At 29.3% G+C, this 26993-nt stretch overlaps 1 protein-coding gene across 1 annotated transcript in view; it reads left to right on the top strand.

Moving 5' to 3' along the window:
- LOC123305133 (dystrophin, isoforms A/C/F/G/H-like) overlaps positions 1-26993 on the top strand; it is a 794529-nt gene that overhangs the window by 667954 nt on the left and 99582 nt on the right. Inside the window, 2 exon segments of the mRNA XM_044886763.1 lie at positions 11921-12087; positions 19590-19667. Of these exon segments, the coding sequence (XP_044742698.1) occupies positions 11921-12087; positions 19590-19667 (245 nt within the window).

The following is a 26993-nucleotide window of genomic DNA, read 5'->3' on the forward strand; positions in this document are numbered from 1 at the left end:
AAATCTTTATAGCTAAGACCGATTATTTATCACTTTTTTGAGGCAAACTAAAAAAGGTTCATTTGTGTAAGCTCACTGGTATTTTACCTGTGGTTCCGGAACCGTAGCGACTGGTCAGCAAAGTTTCAGTATAACATACATAAGTTCTGTTCACAATTATAGTTGCAGTGTTCTGTTTTTTTTAGGGAATTTTTTAAAGGAATTGTTTTAATTGCACAAAAACTTAAAGCTACGCAAATAGAAAGTAAAAGTATACAATTTGTTTACAGCTAAACGTTAGAAAAATTATGTGGTACAGTGAAGGGTAAAAGGTTTGTTTTCGTGGCTAAATCATATTTTTATCCAAAATAGTATGTTCAATATGAACCTTTTCAAATTGATCGGTTTTATATTAAAATAAAACTCTCAATAAAAATTTTATTTCGAATATTGTATTTCTATAACTATGATTCGTTTTATTTAAAACTCGAGTGTACAACCCCAACAGTAACAGCAAAAGGATTGTTGAGAACAGATTTGTTACATAGTTAACAGTATAAATGTAGAAATGATTTATGAAATTACATTTACTATAGAAACTAGAAATTAAACTTTGTGAAATAGTAAATAAGTATAAGAAAAGTAAATAAATTAAAGCTATGTAGCTCAAATATCTTTAAGTTATACATTACATATGTTTGTGTAATAGTTTTAGTGAAATTGTCAGAAGCCCACGATAAGAAATGCATGGCGTTTACTACATTCATGGTATGGTATAGAACATAAGTAATATTACAGTATACAAAAGGACATCCCCCAGAATTATTGTGGATTTCGCCGGCCAGTATGGGCCTGACAACCATACTGCATTGACTCGCCCGCATAATTATTGCTAATGCTACTATTTCCTCAATACAATGTGCAGTATGGCGTTCACGCCGATACTGACATAGTGATATCTATACATAATTTCTTACTGTGTACGTTTGTGAAATATTTAAAAAAAATAAATTTCAAGTTTTAATTTTTTTCACAGCGTTCTCAACAAAATAATACAAACTGATTGTGTGAACTTTTGCAACAGTTCTGTTTAGTTTTTTTTGAATCTAGTCGGTTTGACCAACCATCAGCCAAATCTGACAAACTTGCATTTAAATAGGCCGTGGGTAGAGTCTGGTGCGATCCTTGGGGTCCACACAAATAACTTCCCAGCATTATAAAAATTAAAAAAAGTAAAAACGAAACTGACTCGAAACGAATCGACCGAATGTTATGAAATTCTTTTCGGATCATACTGCCGTTAATACGCTTCAATCGGCACCCCAAGGAAATCAACATAATTTGTTGTTCCTATACTGGGAAGTTAATAATCATAACGATTTTTATATTAATTGCAATTGTTAAGGATATTGGATTAAGTTTTTCAGCATTGGGAAATTTTTTAATTCAAAACAAATTCGAATTAAATAAAACTTCAAGCATCATGTTACATTTAAAAATATCTTTCACCTGAATACATATATTATTCCTGCTGATTCAAATTTAAAGATGCGGCAAAAAAAGTTTTTTTTATTAAAATATTCCGATAACATTATCAATAAGAAATTAAATTTCCATAATTCTACATAAATTACATTACATTTTAATATTTAAAAATAAAAATACTTCTTTCATTTCTCCATTTATTGTCCACACCACCACCATGCAGGTAGAAGATGAGAGATATAGAATCACAAATACTTAACGATAATTTAAATACGTCATCTCTCTCTGGTACAAACGATTATTATTATTATTCAAATTCGTTTCCTTTATTATATATTATATCGAAGCAATTAATATTCAATTCAATCAGATTGTGAGTGATATGCGGACGACTGAAGACGAGAAAATGACAAAACGAATCAATCTCACCAAACCAACGTAAGAGAACGGGATTTAATAAACCATACCCATTCTTCACTTAGTTTCTATTATACATAAAGGTTGATTAATATATAAAACCAAATACATTTAGAATTTTATATTTCGCGTAACAATACCTGGAGGAAATAAATAGTCTTTGAGGTCTTGAATACTGTGAAAAAGTGGAACAATGAAAGAGTTTATTAGGAAAAGATAATTCACTAGTTCTTTTAAAAAAGTTGTCCTTGATCAGCGCCGGCTCTATCCCCAAATCAATCAATCTTAGTCCGGCGAAGCTCTTGATAATACAACCTTGGTTGCAAATTTCCCAATAGTATATAGTTGAAAGTAAATTCGTATATATTGGTAATTGATTTATTTCGTAGATTTTAACAAGTTATTTTGGAATAAAAAATATTATTGTTCAAGATATTCAAATTGATGTTTGTCAGTTTGACTTAAATTTTACCTCAGTTTGTGTCCTTCATTAAACGACAGAAATATATTCTTACTAAAAAGTTTAGAATAACGTTTAATTAGATAGCCCAAGTTTCAAAGATTTGAAAAACACATAGCTTACAACATTTTTTGAAGTGAAAACTTCTTTAGCGGCGTTGTACACTTTTTGTAATGGGTAAAAAATGTTAAACTCGCGACAGGGTCACGTGTCCTGATCGAAAAAGCGTAAGACTATGTCACAGTCAGTACACCGGCTCTCGCCCGATCACTGAAGTTAAGCAACATTGGGTACAGTCAGTACTTGGATGGGTGACCGCTTGGGAACACTGTGTGCGTTTGTCTTTTTATTAAAAATATAATTTTTTTTGGTTTTGTTTTGTTTTTTTAAGTGAAGGCTTCTTTAGCGGCGTTATACACTTTTTTTTGTAATGGATAAAAAATGTTCGTTCATGAAATTGTCATGTTTGTGTAGGATAGCGCAATAAATAAATACTGTATTCTACCACATAAATGATAGTACTTTTATAATAATAATTAAAGCAATTCGTGCAAAATTATTCCCTGGTCATTCCAAAATATCAAAAATTCACAACGTTAATATTCAAGTTTTCACTTCTGCCGGCACTCCCGGAGTGCAACACGTCGTTTTTTTTTTTTACTTTGTACAAATTACACTAATGATTTTTTTTTTTTTTACTTTGTACAAATTTTATGTACGATTTTTAACAAAGCTTTAATTTTATGTAGCGCAAACTGAAGGTTTAACATATTATTTAAAATAGTTTTAGAGTATTTCTTTCTCTAATTTTAAAACTAGGAATATCATTTTTTTTATTGACCTCAAAAAATGGAGCTTTTTCACTTATAGTGAAAAGTGATAAAAACATTGATATGCTTTGTAAATGTTTTTACTCTTCCACATTAGTATAAAATCCCTGTTGAACTATTAAAACGATTGATGGTAAATCTTAAAATGGCAAACTTTTATTCCCTAAAAGTGATTTTTGGTTTTCCTTCTTTTTTTAATTCAAGAGTTTTAATTTAAACCATTAAGACCCTTTTTACCCGACTGTCAAGATATAGGTATGTTTTTCGTGCGTATCTTGTTTGCATGTTTGTTTGTAAACTTTTCAGTACCTCGCCCAACGCTTCGATGGATTTCGACATATATGGTATCGCTATATTCGTCCTAAAAACCCAAGTGTCCTTAGATAGGATGTTTGATATAAAAACATAATGAAGGTTTTTGAGGCGAAATAGTAATACGTTAATCAAAAAATTAACCAAATCTTTCGAAAATGGTATCGTAACTAAGTAAAAAATGGGATTACAATAACGTAGATATATAAGTTATATATATAAGGTATAATTGGTTCAAGTTTTAAAATACTATTATAAGAGAGTTTTTTTTTTGCCGGGAAACTAAAAAGTTTAAAATCAAAGCAATAATTTAAAAAAATAAAAAACTCGGCTGCATTCAATAAACTTTGTCGGTGCCTATTATAAGGAAGATTTGAGCTGGTTTAGATATATATGGTTCAGTTAAAGTCGATATGTAATTTACTGAACTTGTTTCTTTGTTTTCCAATTGTATTTGGCGCAGTCGGGCTTTTGATTTTTTAAGTATTTATTTTTTAAGTCGAGTAGATCTTCCTTGAAGGAAGATTTTAGTTTAAAACTGAAACTCATTCAAAAAATCTCTGTAATTTAAACACTCTTTATATTTGCAGCATACAAATCATTTACCCATCTGAGACTTGTTTAAACATTTACTAAAAAAAGCAATTTTATTATTGTGACTCTCTTGTTAAATAATTTGGGTTATGAGGAAAATAGCGGGTTGTCTTTATTTTAACAGTACATCATTTTTAATAGGTTCGGTTCATTATAACATTGTCTAAAATTTCTCATATTTCAAATCATAAAATAATAAACAAATTAGACATTTTGGACATATAAAAGTATATTTATTTAAAATGGTTCTACCAACAAACCAAAACAACAAGTATAATATTTGAATATATAACATTACACGAATGATTAAATAATAACATAAAATATGTGTCTAAAATCATAAATATATTCAAAAGGCGATGGTTACTGTAGATTATTTCGATATTCATTACCATTAGAGACATCTTAATTTTAACCGACAAAAACCTTACACTAATAACAGATTACTGCAATTATATTCTAAAGAGAGAAATATCAGATAATATTATTATGGTGACTGGGTAATTCCCTAAAGTACTTATCTGCCACATTAATTTATTAATGGGTTTGATATTCATTCCTCTCTTTCTATTCATTGTAACTTCCTGTCAGAAAGTTATTGATTTCACCCTAAAAAAGAGAGTACAAATTTTATAATTTAACTTCTACAGCGAGAATATTACTATTTTTACCCGACTGCGCAACGCAAAGGAATGATGATGTGTTTATCAGTCTATGTATGTATGTATGTGTTTCCTTTGTGGCATACATAAAGATCGCGTCGGCCGCAAATGCATATTTTGATGGCATGGCATTAATAAAAATTCAATATCGGGACCATCGGAAAAAAAATGTAAGTCGACGAACTACGTTAAGTAGACTGACTATCCTTGAATAGATATTAAATAGACAAACCGATTGAAATAAGAATCATTAAAATCAGCTTACCCGTTTGGTCTCTAGGGCGTCACAAAACACCAAATATACATAGACTTATACTTATGTTGAGTGCGGGGTGTCATTAATTAAGTATTAAAAATCCTAACTTAAATGTAAAATAAAAAAATAAATTTCAAGAGTAAAAACACGATAATGGGTCCCAACTGTTAAAGTCGCTACTACTGGATTTCTTTTCAGTTTTTATTTAACGAAGTCGCAATTGTTTATTTTTGAATTTTTCTTTTTTTTTAATATGTATATGTGTGTTTATGTACCGGCGTGTGAACAAATTTATGTGGTACGATAACACCCCAATAAATGGTCCTATCAGAATTGCATTCTCTCTGATTTGTGGACTTCTTTGCTGAGTTGATCATATTCGATTATGTAGCGAAATGCTATCTACCGAAAGAAGATTTTTTCCGGTTTAGACGCAAAAACACAAAATTTTGAATTACCCACAAATAAAATTTAGAAAATATCTATTGTAAAAATAGATTCCAGTACTAATAGGCAATATTTTTATTGAATTTCCTCAGAAACGTAATAAGGTAATGATTTGATACCGATGTTTGATTTATGGAAAAATGTGTTCAAATTTCTACCATTACTCCATAGTCGTCTTAAGTTCTTTCAGAGGCATAATCGATATGAAAAATTTTTTTATCTAAACTCGCTCACTTTATCGGGTTTATGAGTAATAAAGCCACACTAGAGCAACAAGCTTATGTATTAGTGCCCGCTTCGAGCACATCCTTGCATCATTAATATTTAATATGAACTTGCTCCTTTAGCCCCTTCCGTCCGTAACTTTACTTCTTTTGCCACAAAAAGGCCTCCAGCTTGACAGTTATATTCGACGGCAATCAGATCTCGCTTCGTTCGCCTTATTAAATTTTTGTATAATTGTTTAATATATTTTGAAATAATAAAATTTGGCTAATTTAATTATTTTAAATGTTTTTGTTTTAACGGAGGCATTAATTTACGACTATTTTATTATTATTAGTCATTGACAAATATATAAAGAATGAAAATGAGATCTAATTTTTGAAAATTGATGTAGTATTAAGGGATTTATGAAACCCGGACAAAGAAAATCATCATATGTTGATTACAAGAAAATTCTAAGAATCAAATTTTTATATTTCTTAGTTTCGATCGCAATAAAAAATAATAATAAAGAGTTAGATTTAAGGGCCGCTTTTCTATATTTTTCTTCTGTATATTTGAAATTGTTATGTTATGTTATGTTGAAGGAAGCTATTTATTTTCTTTCTAAAGTCCATATACACCACGACATGTTACAAATGGAATGGGAGTATCAATGTAGATTATAATATGTATGTCTACCCGTTTTTCTCGGCTGTCCGTCTCGTTTATTTCCGTCAGTCAGTCATACAGTCGATTTAAAGCTTCTTTTCCTGTCTTATGTGTATATGTCTGTATACCACCCTCTAACTAACACAGGTAGTAACAAAATTACCTTTGATATACTACATTCCATGGTATCACTCTGGTTTGTGCATGTACCTTGAAACAATTTACTTTCTTTTGAAAAGAGCTTCTTATTCTTATACATGAGCTATATTGTTCTATGAGCTTTTATATAAATCTTACTAGTTTTAATGATTGTGGTTTATACCTCCTATCTTATTACAAAGATTAAAACAAATGTTTTTGAAATGTTTCTAAGAAAGGTTTCTCTATACTTTTTCTTCTATGTATTTGAAATGTAATTTTATGTGATGTTGAATGTTTAATGATTTTTGATTGTAAATTTATATGGCGTTAATTATTTGTGATTTTAATGTTTACTAGAAGAATAATAAATATTTTTTACTATAATATATTACTCTAATGCTTTGGATGTTTTTGTGATAATGTTTGAAACTCATGTACGTAAATTTTCTATTTCTAGACAGTAAGAATATTTAATGTCCTTAGAGATTAAAAACGATGTGTTCTCACTACTAGTTTTAATGGATGGTATTTGAGTTTTAGTTTTGTTTAAACATTTTTCAAATACTGTTGAACTTATTTAATTCAATTTTAGTTCTTTGTTTGGACTATACTATCATGATTGAGAGAAAATTGTTAACTTCAATATTGATAGCTGTCGGAGCACTATCATTTCAGATTTAACTACATCTGTAAAAAAGTAGTAAATGGAGGGAACAAAAAAATTGCAAAAAAAAAATAGCAGTACTCTTAACTCTTCGTTTGGAATATTTTCGGATTGACTAATCATATGATCTAGACCCTGATACATAGAGCCCCTGCAAAATATGTCATTGCAAAAAAATGTATCTGAACGTAAAAGTGCAGTCGGTGGGTAACCCGGTAGAATATTGTTTAAATTAATTTGTTTTCATCAAGTAAGTAATATTGACCGAATCGCTTCGGAAAAAAGGTAATATAATTAGGGTCAAAATAAACAATGTTCTTAGACATTTTTCTCCAAACCCTTCAGCTTCGAGTAAAAAATTCGTAAAATTTAAAAAAACAGGATTTTTACGATTTTCTCTTCTCAAAAACTTTTTGAAAAAATCAAATATTTAATATGTATAAAATTTTAATTTGTTATTTAAAGCTTACTCAACATCATCCCAAAAAAATTTTTGGCCGAATTTTTGCATTTTAAGTGCTTGATTGTTAAGAGAGCGTGCGAAAAATGACGCGCGTGAAATAATTTTTAAAATCGGTTAAGTAATTTTCAAAAATGACGAATATCAACTTTGATGCAAATCACCCCCACAAGAACTTTCTACCACTTTTTAACCCCTTTAGGCTATGAGTTTCAATAAAATGCGAAACACATCTTCCATCAATTCTGATAAAGAAGAATGTTTATACAAAATTGGAAGAAGATTGGACCAAGTAATCACGTTGTCTCATACAAACTTTTCCCCCGTTTTACACCCCCGTAGGGATAAAATTTTGGAAAATTCCCTCGCATCTTATCGGATGCCTACGTCATACAAAAATCAAACCCACCAAGTTTACTGGTTTCTATGATCAGCGGTTGAGGCTGTGCAATGATTCGTCAGTCAGTCAATTAGTTATTCAGAACAATGCATTTTTTATGTATAGATTGGAGTAACGCGTCTTCAAGCTCATTTATTTATGATTATAACGATCCTTCTTGGTAGGATTCTTCTTGATAAGAATAACAAAGTTACATGCCAGCGAATATTGTTTATTTTTAATCGAATCAAAAAGTGTCGCGTTTCATAAATTCAAAATGTATTTAATATTGATTTTTAAGAAATCTTTTAAAAAGATATTTTTGGCGTAATTACAAATTCTATTATGCGATTATTCATATCTGTATCTGTGATTATTGAATTGTAAGAGCCTTGTGTAAAATTGATTGAAAATTGCAGGCGTCCACAGCAATAGAAGTTTTGGAATCAATAATGCCCAATATTTCTTCGATGTATCAATACCGATGGTTTTAATGAGTGGGAACGGACAAATTGATTTATACTCAATTTTAATTGTGATAGTTCATTTTAGTCGTTAAGTAGCTTATATATTTCGATTCGCCACCCTTCGTTTTATTAGTAATATCTATAAGATACCGCAGATTTTATAAATACCGCTTTTTTTTTTAAATATTATTTTTAATGTACTAAAGTTAAAAACTAAATACCCTTGTAAGTATTAGTGTATGTTAAAACATTAAATACATGTATATACTGAATGTATTTATCAAATATTTTTAGCATGTAAAATTATTTCTAAATTATGTATTAACTACAGATAATGTTTTGTTTTATTTTGTAAATGAAAATAGTTTTATGTTAATAATGTTACCATAAAGTCGAATAGCAAGAGCTAACTTACAAACATTCATTTACGTAGATACAGAATGTAACTTCAAATGTAAGAGAATGGTTCTAGACCATATTTTTATACCATGTATATATGTATCACATATATCAAGGTATACTAAGTTTAGTCGGAAGTTTGTAACGCTTAAGAATATTGATGCTACTAGCAAAATTTTAGTATAGCCTGTGTACACGATAACTCAAAAAACGAAAAAAGATATTAAGCTATAATTTTATAGATGCTTAGGGCGTATAAAGTGAGGTCGAGTTCGTAAATGAGCATCATAAACAACTTTTTTTTGAAACATTTTTTCTTAAACATTACTGTTTAGTGTTTACCCGCGTGGATGTAAATTAGGCGCAAATTGTATAGTATGTATTATATGGGAATATCAAGTACGTATGTTTGACATATATGTATGTGTAATGTGACAGTGTAATAAACACTGTCTATGCATGGTATTTCAACAATTAACTTAGTCAATAGTTTGTTTTCACTTGTTAGACTGTGGTTTAGAATGTCGTTTCATGAAAGTTTAACGTTTTTAAATACTGCGAACGTTTACTTTGTTCAGAAATTAAAGAACTCAGTTCGTAGTGTATATAGCATACAGAATTACATGTCGGAAATATTTTGGATTTTCAAACAGGTCTCTATTATTCATTATTTAGGCTAAACACGATATACTTTTCAATTTTTACATGAAAAAACGAAATCTTTTTGCCTTCTAAAAATATACAGATTATAATAAATTTCTTCTTGGAATTTTATTTGTGATGTATGAATGTCTTATGAACTTGTTAATCAAAAACTTGCATCTCTTTAAACGATCTATTTTTGGAAGGCAACCTTTATTCAATGTATACACAAAGCTATGAAAATTTTCACTAAAATTGTATTCTCATATTATGATAATAATGCCACATTACCATATAACGCGTATATTTTGGTGTGTGTGTGTCTGTGTGTGAACTAGAGTGAGATAGCATATAATAATATGATGTTAAAATTCCTTGCATGTTTTTGTTTGAAAGAGCATTTATGTTTGGTTTTCTAACAATTTATACTAAATAGTTTGTTGCTAGTGAAGTATATAATACAACCATACAACAGGCAACCATCAAGAACAGAATATACTAAAATAAAATTCACCAGCGTACCAACGATCCTTAAATTATTCAAACTTCTTAACCTCAATATTTTGCGAAAAAAAGTTCATATATAATGAATTAAACTCATCCATCATTTATTATGTGAGGGTGTTAGATAGATAGGGTTGATTATATTTAAGGAGGTACAATCTAGACCGTGCGAGAGAAAGGGTGCTTTGTTAAATGATGAATACATACTTGAAACTTCGTGAGTGGCTTCCTTTTTTGAGTCTACCAAACTTCTCTCTACAACTTTTTTCGAAAATGCTGCGTTTTAAAATGAGCATGATAACTACATATTTAAGCTATCGATCGGAAAAAACGCGGCATGGAATTTGTCATAAACTATGACCACTTGATAACATTAACAATTATTAAACATTTCAGCAAAAGTGATCCATGCATGTATTCAAAAACAGAAAAACATAAGTACGACATGTTCGAGGTGGCAAGCAAGCTCGTCCATCAGTACAGTATTTTTGTCGAACAAAATATTTTCTTGTTTAGAATTATTAATATTATCAAGTGATCATATTGTCCGACAAAATCCGTGGTTACCTCCACCCACACCCGCTTTGAAATTTGAAATGGCACTTTGTGATACCCTATTTGAAAGGGCATACAATTCTCTATATAACCATGATAAGAAAAATGAAATCGAACGATTGGTTCACAAATGTTGTTGAATTACGAACTCAACCTCATTTTTTACGTCCTGTTATAAAAATTTCGTGCTTCCAGACTGACAGACAGACTTGGGAATAAACTTATACTTTGATATATTCTATATATACATGGTATAAAAATACGATATGAATAAAGGTATTTCGAGACCTAAATATTTATAAAATTGAAAAACGATACCGAAAATTAAAAATTTATTTACCATTTAATCACCGGCTTCCCTGTACACCTTTTGTAAAACACTCATATCAATTGTTTGTACGGATTATGGAAGTCAATTATCTAAGCCAGCGTTTTTATAAAAAAAAAATGCTCTAATACCAAAACACGCTGACTTAATTTCTCGTAAACCGTGCAGCGATATGAATTTTTTTACATGAATATATAAATAGGTAAATTTTACACGTATATTGGACTCGAAATACCTTAAATTTCAATTTTAGCATCAATAAATTTTATTTTTAACTGATTTCAAACAAAAAAGGAGGAGATTCTCAATTTGAGAACCTCCTCCTTTTTTTTATGTTTGTTACCTCAGAACTTTCAACTAAGTGAACCGATTTTGAAGATTCTTTTTCTATTTTAAAGCTGGTGATTCTCGTGTGATCCCGTTCCAATTTGGTGCAGTTCTGGCAATGGCATTCATTAGAAAATCATATAACTCTTAAATTTGCATTAAGTATGTGCGCGAAAAATGGTCGAATAAGTCAATATCACTCCCACCGATTTCGATGATTGTTTTTTTAGTGGCAAATTAGTTAGTGTACTTCCGATTCACTAAAAATCACAAAATAAAAAAGCCGACTTAAAAGAAAAAAACTATTCCTAAACAAATTAATATGCACTAAAAAGTAAAAAAATAACGATAATATAATATAGTTACAATTATTGTTATTTTTAGAAGCTTTGTCAGTCAAGAAAACAACTGTGATAGAACAGTTTGCTACATTAACTTGGCTGACACAGACTCAAAACTTTTTTTGAAGTCGATTTATTTTTTGTTAAAAGTTTTTTATAAAGTATCTGAAATAGATCTAGCACACATTCTTGAAATACACACTGTTAGATTGTATGTAGACATTGTGCGACGTTCACTATAAATTTATTATTTTAAAGTTCAAAAATCAATTCATCCGAAACCAATTTTTAGAACGAGCGTTTGACGTGTCATATTTAGACGTCTTAATTTCCTTTTGATATTCAGCTTAAAAAATATAGATAAAAAACCTTCATAATTATTGTTCTTGTTACAGGACGTGGTGATTTAGACGGTGATTCGCGAGGTTATAGAACTGCCGAAGAACAAGCACGTGAATTAACTCGGAGTATACGTCGTGAAGTTGGAAAATTATCTGATAAATGGAATGCTCTTATTGATCGTAGTGATCAATGGCGACGTCGTCTTGATGAAACATTGGCGGTAAGTTTTTATTTATTTATTAAATGTTGGTATATTTATGATATTTATATAAATGTTTTTACATACAATTTATTTAATATAGGTATCTCATTTTTTTATTCATTTCCTTTTTGAAGGACTTGTATACCAATTTCTTATCTGATTTCATTTCCGGTTGTGCATATTATATTTTCTAACGTTGAAATTTTATATTTTTTTAATAGTGAAAATTCTGAATACACATTTTAATATCATTTAAGGAAATTTCCTAAAAGAGAATCATATCATTAATCATCGTAAAAAAGTTATTCCAAGTGGTATAAAATGAGTAGTTATTAAACAAAAAATGTGTAAACTTTTAAATGTAGGTAATGTTTTTAGAAATACTCGTAAACCTCTAATAAAATCATGTAGGGAATATGCTATATCAAGCTTGCTTGTTACCTTATACAGGGTTCTATTTTTTTTAAATACTTAACCGAAATTTGTACTTTAAACCCAGGCTTCTACAAATTGACAAATAAGGCCTATTCTTAATATTTTACCTAGCTTCAAAAATAGTTAGAGGGATCGAAAAATATTATTAGAAAATATTTTTTTGATATCCGTATACCGATTTTCATGAGAAAATTGGCATTTTTAATTTTTTCATTATTTGAGTCTACTCTCAAAATTATTACAAGTTTATTGAAATATTTGAATACAGAACACTATTAAATTATCAATTAGTCCATTTTTTATATTCCATAGTACCCTACTTATAAAATTTAAAAAAAAAAAAACATAAACTTAATAATTTTGACTAAAGTACAAAATAAAATAATCCAAAAATTAAAAATGCGAACTTTGTTATGAAAATCGGTATGTTAATATAAAAAAAATATTCTAAGAAAATTCTTTTCTTATGATTTTTTTCGATAACTCTAACCATTTCCGACAAATTTTAAGAATCGGCCCTATTTGTCAATTTTTAGTAGGCTGGGTTTAGAATTCAGATTTCGTATCTTAAAAAATGTGACCCATCACCCTGTACAACTGTACAAAATTTAAAATCAATATTCCTATAAATAACAAAAATATGAAGGTGGAAATATCATCTTTAATGCGACACACTGTATTTAGCTTCAAATTTTTACATTTAAACTTTTTTTTTTTAATTAGGTAACTTTGTATATTTACTTAACTGTCTATTGATATACTTTTCAATTAATATAACTCTATTGCATGATTCCAAAAACTAAGTTTTAAAATAAAATTAAAATTCTAAAAAACTTACATCTTTCAGTTGAAACTATTTGCTTGAAGAACATATCCACAGAGATAAAAATTTCAATTTTACTTTTTGTCGCCATTTATTTAAAGACATTGCACATTGTTAAAATATCAAAATTAAATTTTTGTTTATAATAATATTTTACTTTGTTGTGATTATTTATTTTTGATATTTCACACCGAATTTGAGAATTCTTTTGAAGACTGATAAAGTTCGATTTATATTTTGTAAGCCGCACAATTTTGTTTAAAGCATTGAGAAATGAGTTTTATAAAGACAAAAACCCATACCACTCTTAAATGCTGTTATATTATATACCTGATAAAAAACGAAACTTTTCAGTACATATTTTTGGAAATATTTGCAATCAAATTTTTTTTTTTGCTGTCAAGTTGTGGAGCTCTGCTATAGGATGACGAACCTAGAATCTATAACCAGGTCTTCCTTTCCTGGAAAGCTAGAAACATTATTAACAAATTTCCTTACTTGAATCCAAAATATCAAGTAAGTCCAATATTTAACAGGCTGCCTTCCGAACTTTTATGATTTTATTCAGCAATTATTTTCAACAATTAATGCCCATTCTTATTTTTAACCCCCGAACTAAAAAAAGGGGTGTTATAAGTTTGACCGCTATGAATGTGTGTCTGTCTGTGTGCCTGTCTGTCTGTGGCATCGTAGCGCCTAAACGGATGAATCGAATTTTATTTTTTTGGTTTTGTTTGAATGGTAATTTAATGGAGTGTGTTAAGGTTCCGTACCCGAAAAAACTAAAAACTGGCGATGATCTTCCAAATCGGCTCAGTTTGGAAAAGGCTTTAAGGAAAAATTCAATTTAATTGATAATGTTCTTAGATATGTTTCAAATGCGAGTTTAAGGTTCCGTACCCAAAAAATTTGTCGCGGATTTTTTAAATTTTGTAAATTTCATTTGTCTATAATGTGCCGATGTATTTTGATACCCTATGTACCAAAATTTATATCGCAATCTTGCTATCAATACCGCTTTAACTTCCTAGTTTTCCTACTCAAAGCAAATTTTAACAAAGATGTCTATTTTGTTGTTTACCATTCATTTCACTTTAAAATACACCTGAACATTCTGAAGCCTGATCAAATATTTTATGCAATAAAAAGAAATTATTACCTCTCTAGAGATTTAGATATATTTTTTATAATTTAAAAAAAGGTAAATATGACTTCCATTTTCAAAATTATCTTACTGTGTAATCCGCTAGAGATACGATGAGAAAACATTAAAGAAATGGAAAAAAATTTATTTCTTACAACACTAAATAATTATTCATAACAAATCACAAGAGTCTACAATATATTCAGAATAAATGTTCTTTAATTATTTATACCATCTAAAAGTTGAAGAAAATTCAATGTCATTTTCAATTTATTATCATTTCAATCTGGTGTGACGTATCGCAGTCGGATGTGCTTTCACTTAATGAAGTTTACATAATTCAAAACAAAAAAATAATTAAACCAAATTTTACAGGAATAAGTACAAATTTTAATTTAGAGCCATTCTATACGAAATCATCAAAAAAAGATTTTCTATCTTGATAAAACTTAGGATTCTAGTTGTAATGTTTTGTCAGTCTAGTTGTATTACTACTTTCATCTTATTAGCTAGTATACCTAGTGTTCAGTTTACATCTAGACAAACGCCTACGAAGAGTATGACAGAATACATGCGTTAAACAATGCATCTAAACAAGAGGTGTTAAAGACATGTGTTGAAGCTTCGATTCGCTTTGAGTTAGTTGTAAGACGCTTGTAGATGTAAGACCTATTTTTGCAATTTCATAGAACATCTATAAAACCTCTTACTCAGATGCATTGCTTAACGCATGTACTCTGTCATACACGTCGTACGTCTATGCCTAGATGTAAACTGAACGATTCGTCCAATGTATTATTTTAAATAAGAATAGCTCTCAACTTCCAATATCCACGTTAGAAATTTCACGGATTGGGAAAGAAACATAAATGAACCTGTGCTGTAAATCAACCAGTATTGAAATATATTTTAAATCGTCCATTAGAGGAACAAAGATGAAAAATTGCACTTTAGGTACAACTCTTTTAATATGTATTTTTAGAACTTCTAAATTAGCGCTTTTTTAGAGAGCAATATTGTAACGAAATTATAAAAACAGCCTCTACCAATTTAACTATAGATGCTATTTAACTTCGTGTATAAGTTATTTTTGTAACCCCCGACAAACAAAGAGGGTTTTTATAAGTTTAACGTGTTTATGTATCTGTGTGCCTGACTGAGACATCGTTGGTTTAAAGCGGATAAACCTATTTTGATTTTTGGATTTTTTGTAAGGTAATTTGACCGAGAGTCTACTTAGCTATGTTTCAAGACTGAGTTTAGGGTTCCGTACCTGATAATAACTAGAAAAGAGGTGAAGATTTTTAATCGTTGAACAAATTTTCTTGAAATATAGCTAAGAACATTCTCGATGAAAGGGCCTTTCAAACATATAAACAAAAATCAAAATTGGTTTATCCGTTTGGGCGCTACGATACCACAGGCAAATCAAATAGTTTCTTTTTGTGTTGGGAATTTCTATACATTTTTAATTTATTGATAACTGTCGTTAGAAATATAGTGGCAATACAAACTCAATTTATCATACCAATCATGTATTTATTTGAAATTTTACTAACCAGATTTTTTTTTAAATAATACTACAGTAGAATATTTTCAAAACCAATAAATACGAGTGCTTTAAAAATAAAAGGACACAAGTTGTAACTCAATAGATCTGGCTTCGATTCCCGACAGTTACTCAACGTAAATTCTGTACAAAAATTCCTGATTTAACTCTCACCGATTCTTTAAAACTTTGACGACGCCTTTTCAAATTATATTTATTTGGATTTAATAAAAAACATAATCCACTGTAGACGAAGTAAATAAATTTGATTATAGGTATATTTAATAATATCCAGATAAAAATAAAGTGAAAAAAATAAAGAAAATATCTAACCTCTAAAAAATAAATATTTTCTCAATTTTATGTGTATTATTAAACATAAAGAAATATGTTTTGACATCGAATATTATATAAAAATATTCGTTCTTTTTGTGGGTGCAAAAAAAGTGTATCATCTCTTTCATTTTATATACTTACATGTACGATAAATAAAACATGTATTCGAACGATATAACATATACTTCAAAGATGAAATTATTATGAATTTATCTGATATATACAAAAATATTTTATGGTTGAATATTCAATGAACATCTATATACAGGGTGTTTTATGGTGGGTTCACACGATACCAACTTCACACAGACTTCTATAGAATTTTGTCTGCGCAACAAATCAGTGTATACTGGTAAAGTCTGTATAATGGTAAATGTAAAGTCTGAGTTAAAAAAAGTCTGAGCTCGAAAGTTGGAAGTATTCCCATACCTACCAATGATATGTCTGCACATATATTTCGTCATCATTTTACTCAGACTTTCAGATATCTGTACAAACTGTAGATAGTCTGTATCGTATGGACCCACCATTAATCTATCACCATCGTCATTTTGTCATAAGAATCTTCATTCAAAAAATATTTCGAATGAAAGTTATTCAGTTCGAAGAACGACACGCGATGGAATTTGTCCTCGAACTTTCGAGCCATATAAAAGTTAACCCAATTTTATTACTAACAAAAGAGGTATACACCAAATTAGAAAGTTGATACTTGTTCTTTCAAAAAGTGAATGTATTCGTCAAATATTCATTCTTTTTGACCTTAGATATAAAATTTCCTCCTTGAAATTTGCAGGTTTCAAAGAGGAGTAGATCAGTTTTTAAATGGACTCATTCCTAATCAAATATTGGCGGTAATTAATTAAAATGAGGCAAAATATTACTGAATTTATAGCGTATCTATTCGGTTTTCGAAAAAAGTCGGGCTTTACTAGAATTGCAAATTTATTATAAGAAAAAAGTATGACTCTATCTCTTCCCGCTTATGAACTGTAGTTAAAATTTGAGTAGCTTGGGAGGTCATGACTAAATTAAGGTAGTTTGAGCGGCAAGGCAAGGTAATACTTGTGTTAGAAATAGTTTGTACCTTATTTATTATCAACTTTGATTATGAATTTTGTTATAACTTCATGAATGTAGACGAAAAATAAGAATAAAGTTTTTCGATACCTGACTTAGTTTCGAAATATCGAAAGCTAATTAATTAAACATAACTTTCAATTTTCGATATTTTAAAAATTACTTCAAATATCGAAAAATCTTAATTTTCGTCTTGTATAAGTTATAACATAATTCACCATCAAAATTGAAAAAATATATTTTTTTAAATTTGTGTCGCCACTTCCGTGCTCATACATCCCTAATTAGTCGTACACAATGGGTTTTTTGTATTCAATAATTTACTAAGGTTTTGACTAGTTTTAAGAAATCCATAAAAACATGTCATTCATCTACCGTTTTCCCATAAAACCATAGTTAAATTTGCCTACTTTTAGTCATTTATTTATTTAAATAATCGTGCAACCTCCCCTCAAATTTTTAGAAGTGATTTAGACTTAGTCCAACTTCATATAAATGTAAAAATAAAGCCTTTTATCCAAAATTGCTCTGACGCTCGTACATCATTAAAAGTGGAAAAAAATGTTAATTTTAAGTTAAAGGTGTTTCCTTAATACAGGACAAAAAGTTGGAATTAATTTTTGCCAAACTTTCCACATTTCGAAAAATTATTTCATTTTTTACAAGGATCAATTTTAAAATTTGAGGTGCACCTCTACTCTCATCAGTTACGAAATTGAGTTGACATTCTTCGACCTTACAACTTTCAGTCAGATCTTGAGAACTTTTTGACGAAATGTTGGAGTAAATGGATACATATTAAAATTCACTCTGTATATGCATTTGGAACTACTTCTCTCTACCTACTGTATCAACTGTAAACATAAACCTTAAAAATGATTTATGTAATACTCCTTCTTACAAGTTCAATACCATTGATTATCCATCCTATTTTCAATATTGCATTTTGCAATCTATAAAATTTATTATATATGTTGTGGTTAGTTGTTTTTATGGAAAATTTCAAATTATTGATATATTTAGAGGGTGCTGATTTTTTTAAGGCAAAAATTGACTATTGATTTTTCATTTTGTACCACTTTGAAGCAAAAATCGTTGAACTTACATAAACAAATGAAATACCAATGTAATTATGATGGCAATTCGAGTAACGTGGAATGGGTAAAGCGGCAATAAAATAGATGATTGACGTCAACCTATATCTCTTGAAACAATAAAATAAAATTTAAAAATAAGGTGGAAAAAATAAAAGTTTGTTAGAAAAAGTAGGGTCATTTGTATACCGTTTATGGCCCTGAAAAATCCGTATAGAAACTACTTGTTTATTCCAGTTTTTAATATTAATAACTTGTTCGAGACGTAAACATTACAATTATTTTTAAACAGTAAACATGTAACTTGATGCATTATTACTTTGCTCGTAATGTCATTTTTAAGAATGGTTAGAAGTGACCATTTAAAATGACTGATCATATCTATTACCCTGAATTTGTCTGAAAGATAACGATGAAAGTATCAATTATTAAAATATTACTAAAACATCGTTAGATGATTTATGACGACTTGAATTAATAATCATAATCATTTTAAATGAAGAGAAAGATGTAAGTTACCCTTATTAAAATTATCCTTATCAAAGTCAGCTATGTTCTAACAATGGTTCATAATCAGTGAAAACTTGATTAGTTGTATTTGAATTTCTTAGAAATGCAACTCACTGTACGCCAATTTGCTCCTAATTTTCACTTCTATAAAGATCAACTCACTCTATGTTATTATATTTCTCAATATAATTGTTAAAAAAGAGTATCCCTTCAAAAATAAATTTTTAAGATTGATATAGTTAAAATAATTTTTTGTTTTTTCAATTTCATCTTGTGGGAAAATTTCCGAAATATAAGATATCATATTCTAATTGTAAAAATTTCTATAAAAAGGAACGAATGGGGAAATTTCACTGATTTTCTAATTTTGAATTACAAATAAAAACTGATGATTTCTTCCAATTCTTATAACTCAGGTATAAAGTAATCATTTTAGAAACTTGTATTAATCGTTTCTTAGATACCGTTTATGATTTCTTTCTAAATAATTTTTTTTTTTGTTTTAAAAGTTTTAGTAATATCATAATGAGACTTGGGAATGTTTTGCAGAATTTTTTTAAGAAAACATCTTTATCTAAATCTACAACACCTATATCTAAACCAACTACAGAATCTCCAAAAATTACTGTGAGTGCCAGTGTGTTGTGTGCAATAACTAACCATGAAAGTAACCATTTTTTCATTATTATATTTAAATCATTTCAATCAAAATTACGTTTTATGAAATGATTTCATTGTGTTTATTTATAACAATAGCCAAAATAATCTTTTTGCAGCTTTTTTATCACTAATCTTCATTGAAAAAAAATGAAATCTACAATATTTATATGCAGCTATCCTAAAACAAAAATTTATTTTGCGGTAAAGTTAAGCAATTTGTTGCCGCTTCTAACCTAAAAATTTGCCGGAGTAATTTTTATCTAACTGTTTGCAAACTTGATATATTCGCAATTATTTTTTCTTTTCTCAGATTTAAGGATGCGTATCTATAGGTCTATATTAAAAAATACCTCAAAAGTGTCAAATATTTAAGTTGGGATTTGATCGTATGCACATTTGAACGAAGAATTTCAAATGTTTTTTATATTATTACAGTAATCAACCCTGCAACAAATAAAACCTGATCTACAGCGTTTGAATGTAGTATAATGCAGAAACATACTTTGACCACTTCATAGTGTTATTCATTAACAAATATTTATTTTCAAAATGTACATAATGGTACGTGATTGCATAGGTACAAAAATTACTTTGTACAAATCAAATTACCCGCATTTATAACAATAATATCAACACTTTTAGTTCAAACATATAGATGAGATTGTTTAATAAACATAAGCACACATTTAATTCATTAAGCTTGAGATAATCACAACTTTTGGACATTTAGTATATATATTTATAATTATTGTATAAGCAAATCCGTTAAAAAAAATTAATTTAAATAATGACCCAATCCGGGTGCGAACGGAAAAACGAAAAAACACGAAATGTTTGCACTCTCAAGAAAGCACCACTAAGTATGCCTCCGGTAAAGCAATCTAAAAAAAATATATTTATTTATAAAGCAACAGCACATAGTGTTCCTATGACGTCACCCAGCCGAGTACTGACTGTTATTGTCAATGCTTAACTTCGGCAGGCTTGTGTTAATAGAACTTTAGAATTTATTATTTTCGCAACTTTAATTATTTCCACAATTTATGAAATTCTTGTTTACTATACATTAAAACATTTTGGGAAAAATTTCCTACACGGCGGTGAAAACCGTTTCTTGGTTTAGAAGGGGTTAACGGGTAAACATTCACACACATATAGCAATTTAAGTTATAATATGTATATATAAGTGCTTTTTTTAACCAAGACATTTTAGAATTATACGAATAAAAAATCAATAAATTTTATAATTTTATTTTGTTTTCATTTTACATCATTTAGAAGTAAAGCAAAAACAAATTATAGAGAAAAGCTCAAAAAAAAAAAAGTCATTAAATAATGAATACTAGTTTAAGTAGGAAGTTTGGAACTTCCAGTAGTGCACTTAACTTTTTTCGCGTGAACAAAGAAGGTGCCCACGTGAAATTTTTTTAAATCGTTTTGATAAATTTTTCTTTAAAGTGTTTCATAATAAAATAATTTAAAATTTACACAACTAACGACCAAAGACTACCCTCTTACTCAGACTATATTCAAAATAAAAAATAATGTAGGCATGTTTTATTATAAATTTCTAAGGTAGATCATTAGAAATAAATTGTATCAAATTTTCACCATATTTTAAAGAATAGTAGATTGTTATTTAATGAATACATACCTAAAAGGAAAAAAATTTCTGACGTTGGTGTTTCCTGAAAACTCACTTTTTTCAGAAAAGTAACTTATTGTAAATAAAAAATTTTTTAACCTACTTAGAAAAAATTTTTACGTTGGGAAATTTATATATTTTAGATGAAAGTAAAAAAAATATTTTAAAAAAAAAACTCAAACTAAATAAATATATATATATATTTACCCATACATTCATATGAAAGTGTCTATACACACATAAGCATTACTTTTCACCTCTAAGATTTCTGATAACTTGTTTAATTCACTCTCAGAGGGCGAGACTACAGTTCGCAATCTACCTTAAACGGCTTAAACCGGAATGAGTACTGCTGTAAAAATATAATACAATATTTTTAAAGTCAAGCATTTATTAAGCATAAACAAGTTATGTGGTAAGACTTAGAGCAAAGAGTGTAGGTGAAAGAGGAATAAATTATTTTTTTCATAAGACATACATCCATAAACCGCCCATGGTGAAATGATGTGCATTAACTAGTTTAACAGAAATTAAGCCAACATTGAATGATGTACCGTAGAACGGCGTGAACCGAAAAACAAGAGTAAATATAAACAATGGAAAATCTACCTATGAATAAAAGTTCGAAATAGGTTAAGTTAGGTTATATTGACTGAAAGACACACTTAGGTCATAGGGGCCATTGTGATACTATATATGTGTTTTACTACCTTATTCGTTGATAATTTCATTTATTTTGAGAAACTGAGTGAACTTCCTTCATGCAATACACCAGTTCATCACAATCATTAAGTAAATACCGTGAGCTACTAGGCTTGGCTCTGAAGTTCGAAATAAGTTTTTTTATAATATTTCGGGATAAAAACAGTAATAGATAATGAAAATTCACTTAAAATTTTTTTGAAATTTTTCTAAAGGTAATCCACTATTTTATTAACCCCGCAGTGTCGATTCAAATCGTTTTACCCGGTACTCAATGGTTTCTGAATCATGAAGTTAGAAAAATAGATAAACTTAGAAACTTATACCGAATATATACTTAAATTACTCTAAATTCTTTCAGTATGAACAACTAACTAAACGAAGTATTTTAAATTCGACTTTTGATTTAATTGAAATACTTGACTATTGAAATTTGAATAGCTTTAACCGATAGATCGATTATAGTTACACATATAATATAATATTGATAGTAATATAGTTCAGTAAAATAATACATTGTGGTATGCAAAAGGTCGGGTAGTTTTGATTTTTTCCTATGTTGTTAGTGTTAGGCCCATGACTTAAAATCCAAGTTTTCCACCTCGGGGTGCCAAGGCGCGCCTCGGGGTGCGCCACTTTTTAATGAAATATCGAAAATTTGACCATTCCTAAGTGAAATCTCGCGAACGGTTTATTTTACAGAAAATATTATTTTAATAAATTAAAGGGTAATAAATTTGTGACAGTTTAAGGCCAACACCAGGTTTGTAGCGTAAATAATGGCTGAAATACAAACCTTCAAAATAAACCAATTTTTCAAAGATTTGTGAAAATCGTGATTTTTTTAAAATATTTCCACAATATAATTGTTTAAATCAAACGCCGTATAATTTAATTGTGTATGTTAGTTTATTTGCTATAAAAGAATAAAAGAAAGTATTAATAAAATTATGAAAGAAAGAATGAAAAGTGTGTTTGTAGGAGTTATATATTAACATTTTTTTATCAATGAATGTCCTATTTAGTTAAACACTTTGGAAGTATTTGTTACAAATAACGATAACAGTATCTATTTAAAGTTTTCGCATTTTTGATGGGCCAGGATGGAAATGCTCAAGCTCTGCCTGATGCTCCTTGTTCTCTTCATCCAGTGGAAAATTTAACTCTCCTATATCTTCATGTTTAGAGTTATTTATTGACGCCAGCATGTCGTCTTCGTCTTCAAAGCTCCCCTCAAACGGATTTATTTCCGAAACGTTTTCGCAAGATTCTCCTAGAGAACAGGTGCATAGAGAAGAACATATAAGACCAGCTTTACGGCAACCACATGAGTTCTTGCACGCTTTCTTACAATTGCAAGATATCATTTTAAGAAGGGATTCAGGAGCTGCATCTCTGTCCATTTTGAGGGGAGAGAGCCCAAATCTGGTAGATACCCAGCCCCATTCAACAGGGTTTTTCTCTTGAACTAGCCATTTCTGTATCTTAAAAATGATACTTTTAAGCAATAACCATGCACGAACATTCAGATCATTTTAAACAACAAATCTGACAATAACATGACAATAGAATTAATTTGTTTTTACTAAACTACTAACACTCTGATCAATTAATAATGCAGGTTTACCAACCTATATCATTGATCCCAATTATCGTAGTTAATTTATTTTGAAGATCTATAATTCAGCCATTATGTACGCTACAAACCTGGTGTTGGGCTTAAACTGTCACAAATTTATTACCCTTTAATTTATTAAAATGATATTTTCTGTAAAATAAACCGTTCGCGAGATTTCACTTAGGAATGGTCAAATTTTCGATATTTCATTAAAAAGTGGCGCGCCCCGCGGCGCGCCTTAGCACCCCGAGGTGGAAAACTTGGATTTTAAGTCATGGGCTCAACACTAACAACATATCCAAAAATCAAAACTACCCGACCTTTTGCACAGCAACCCCATATTTTCATACATATTTACTGGATTAATAGATATCTGTGAGCTATCAACACCACAAAACTGAAAAGCTGTGCTTTCAATATGTGTGTAGAACTGTGTTTTATATAAAATTTATCTACTGTACACACACAAAATAATATAGATAATTATCTAAACCAGAATAGATTTTAACAGAATATTTGAGGTTTGCCTTTGTAATCAATGTTGCCCATAATATGTGTACGAAAGCATATCCAAAAATATATTATAAATTAATGCTTTGTTTTGTGCTGGATGGTATATCTGTAAAATTTAATATTATGTTGTGATGAATTCATTCAATAATAGAAATTTTGATTTTAACCGAACTATTTCACATATTTTAATATGTACCTACTGGAATATGTACAGATTGGCTTGGTTCATAACAATAATACTAGAAGCTTTTACATCGAAGCAAGATAGGTAATGAGTGATGTGTACGAAAAAATGTTTCATACAAAAGTTTTTTATCTTTTTAAATGGGGCATTTTTAACATTTAAACTTTTGTTCTATCTCTAACGGTTTACAAGATGAGTCTTACGGACCTAAGACCCAATTGACCTTTGTGGTTCATTTACGAAAAGAATATCACCTTTTACGTCCTGAGCACGCTGTATATTTCAGCTTGATATCTCTTCGTTATTGAGTTTTGGTATTCAGGGATAGATAGACGAACGAACAGACAGGCATTCAAACGGACAACCGGTAATGGATTTTATGAAAACCTATAAAAAAATTTTGCGTTGCAAGTTTTTAAGCGTTACAAACTTGGGACTTAACTTAGTGTACCTTGGTATATTTCATATATACATGGTATAAAAATTTATAATTGAACACTATCCATTCCATGGATGGTGTTCCAAATTCGTATTCAAAATAACCATGTTTATATCAAATTCCTTTTTCGTTATTACTCCTTTTATGTGTCAAACAGTTCCAATGGATGGTATTAGTAGATATGTGATAGCATCAATATACTCAGTTAATAATATGTACTATAAAATTCGATATTGTCGGTTTCCATTTATACCGCATGATACAGAGTAATTTTTTCCAAGAACGTCTTTGTATTTGGTTAGTGTTACACTTCCGCATTCTAACAAATAAATTTGTTGCGGACCATAATTGTCGAAGTTCGATCATCATCTATCATCTATCATACGTTCTATCATGACACACTGTAATTTTTGTTCAAGTAGAACAGTTCTATCATGGCACACTGTTCAAGTAGAAATTTATAGTAATTTGGTTTATGTTAATTCTTACAATGATTTAAAACGTCAGTCCGGGACATTATTTCGGTTATTAAGTAGGACAAAAAATAATGATCAACTCTACGGTTCGCTGGGAAACTTCAATTTTAAATACAAAGATTATATGGTATGGTGTATGAGCCTTCACTTTATATGCCATCTGTTATCCTCCTATTGTTCACAATTTCTTAAACCTTTAAAATTATCAGTGTTTCTCTATTATATTATACATGTATTATACATAAAAAGCTTCCTCTTGAATCACTCTATCTATTAAAAAAAAAAACGCATCAAAATCCGTTACGTAGTTTTAAAAATCTAAATATACATGGGGACATAGGGACAAACAGTAGGAAGCGACTATGTTTTATACTATGTATTGATTTAAATACATAAATAAGCATATAGACTTCTTTAAGTGCAGCTAGCTTACAATTCTAGTTCCAGTAAAAGATCTATTATAGGTATTTTCAATCTTAAACTTTAAGTTAAAAATTTAAAATATAGTATACACATGAAACTGTAACTGCCCTGACTACTTATACACTACTTATAAAAAAAATTTGGTATTTACGACGAAGCCTTGTATAGGAAATATAATAATTTTTTTCTCTAAGAAATGAGTGAATAAATCAGAATAGTTAAGTCTGCATGGCAAATGCCGCCCCGCAATACATTTCTACGTATTAAATTATTTTTATAAGAATCAATACCCTTAAAGACGTTGAGCCCGATCTACACAATCAATTAGCGAAGCCATGGCGGTCATTTCACAGAAATTATATTCCATACTTAAACTTATTATCAATAATAAACACACGGTATATGAAAATTGAATATTCGATGTACCTATATATTACATTTGGTTATATATAATATATAATATAGCCTGGTAACAGTAGTCAGTCCGTAACATGGAGGATAATTTTAATAATTCAAAAGACGACTATTTCATTTTTGGCTTAGGTCACATCTGCTTTTATATTTGAATGACATTTCACTAATTGCACTAAATTTCTCATATATATGATTTATTCACAGTTATGTTATGTAATATAAACAGATGAAACCCGATGAAATTATAAACAACGCCTGTGCCGCATTTATCAATTCAGAAGCCTTGGCGGCCGCCTATACTAACCTCTACCAAAAGGTAGGTTAGTGCCTATCACAGTTGATGCCGAAAAAATCAGACGCAGTTGACTTGAGCTATTCAGATAAGTTATAGTTGAAAAAAAAATTAAAAGATACTTTTTTTCATAACGTTGAAAATTTACTAAGAATGTATTTGTTTGTGACGACAACAAATTGAAAAAGTGAACGAAGTTTTTCAAAATTGAAATTGATTAAAAACACGTATCGCTAATGCTACGCTCTTAATGCTTACGAGTATTGAAAGAGATCTATTAGAAGATCAGAACTATGATGTACTCAATTTTCAAAAAGTTCCTATTTAAATTAATAATTTAATATTTTACCATGTTAATTAATAATGAAATATATTAAGGTTTAGTCCCAAGTTTCTAGCGCTTAAAAATATTGATGCTATGAACAAAATTTTGGTAAAGGTGTTCATAAAATCACCTAATTAGTCTATTTCCGGTTGTCTGTCTGTCTGTCGTCTGTCGTCTGTCCATCTGTCATCACAATTACTCAAAAACGAAAAGAGATATCAAGCTAAAATTTTTATAGCGTGTTGAGGACGTAAAAAGTTAG

Source organism: Chrysoperla carnea, chromosome 1 (genome assembly GCF_905475395.1).
Source record: "Chrysoperla carnea chromosome 1, inChrCarn1.1, whole genome shotgun sequence".
Classification (NCBI taxonomy): Eukaryota; Metazoa; Arthropoda; class Insecta; order Neuroptera; family Chrysopidae; genus Chrysoperla; species Chrysoperla carnea.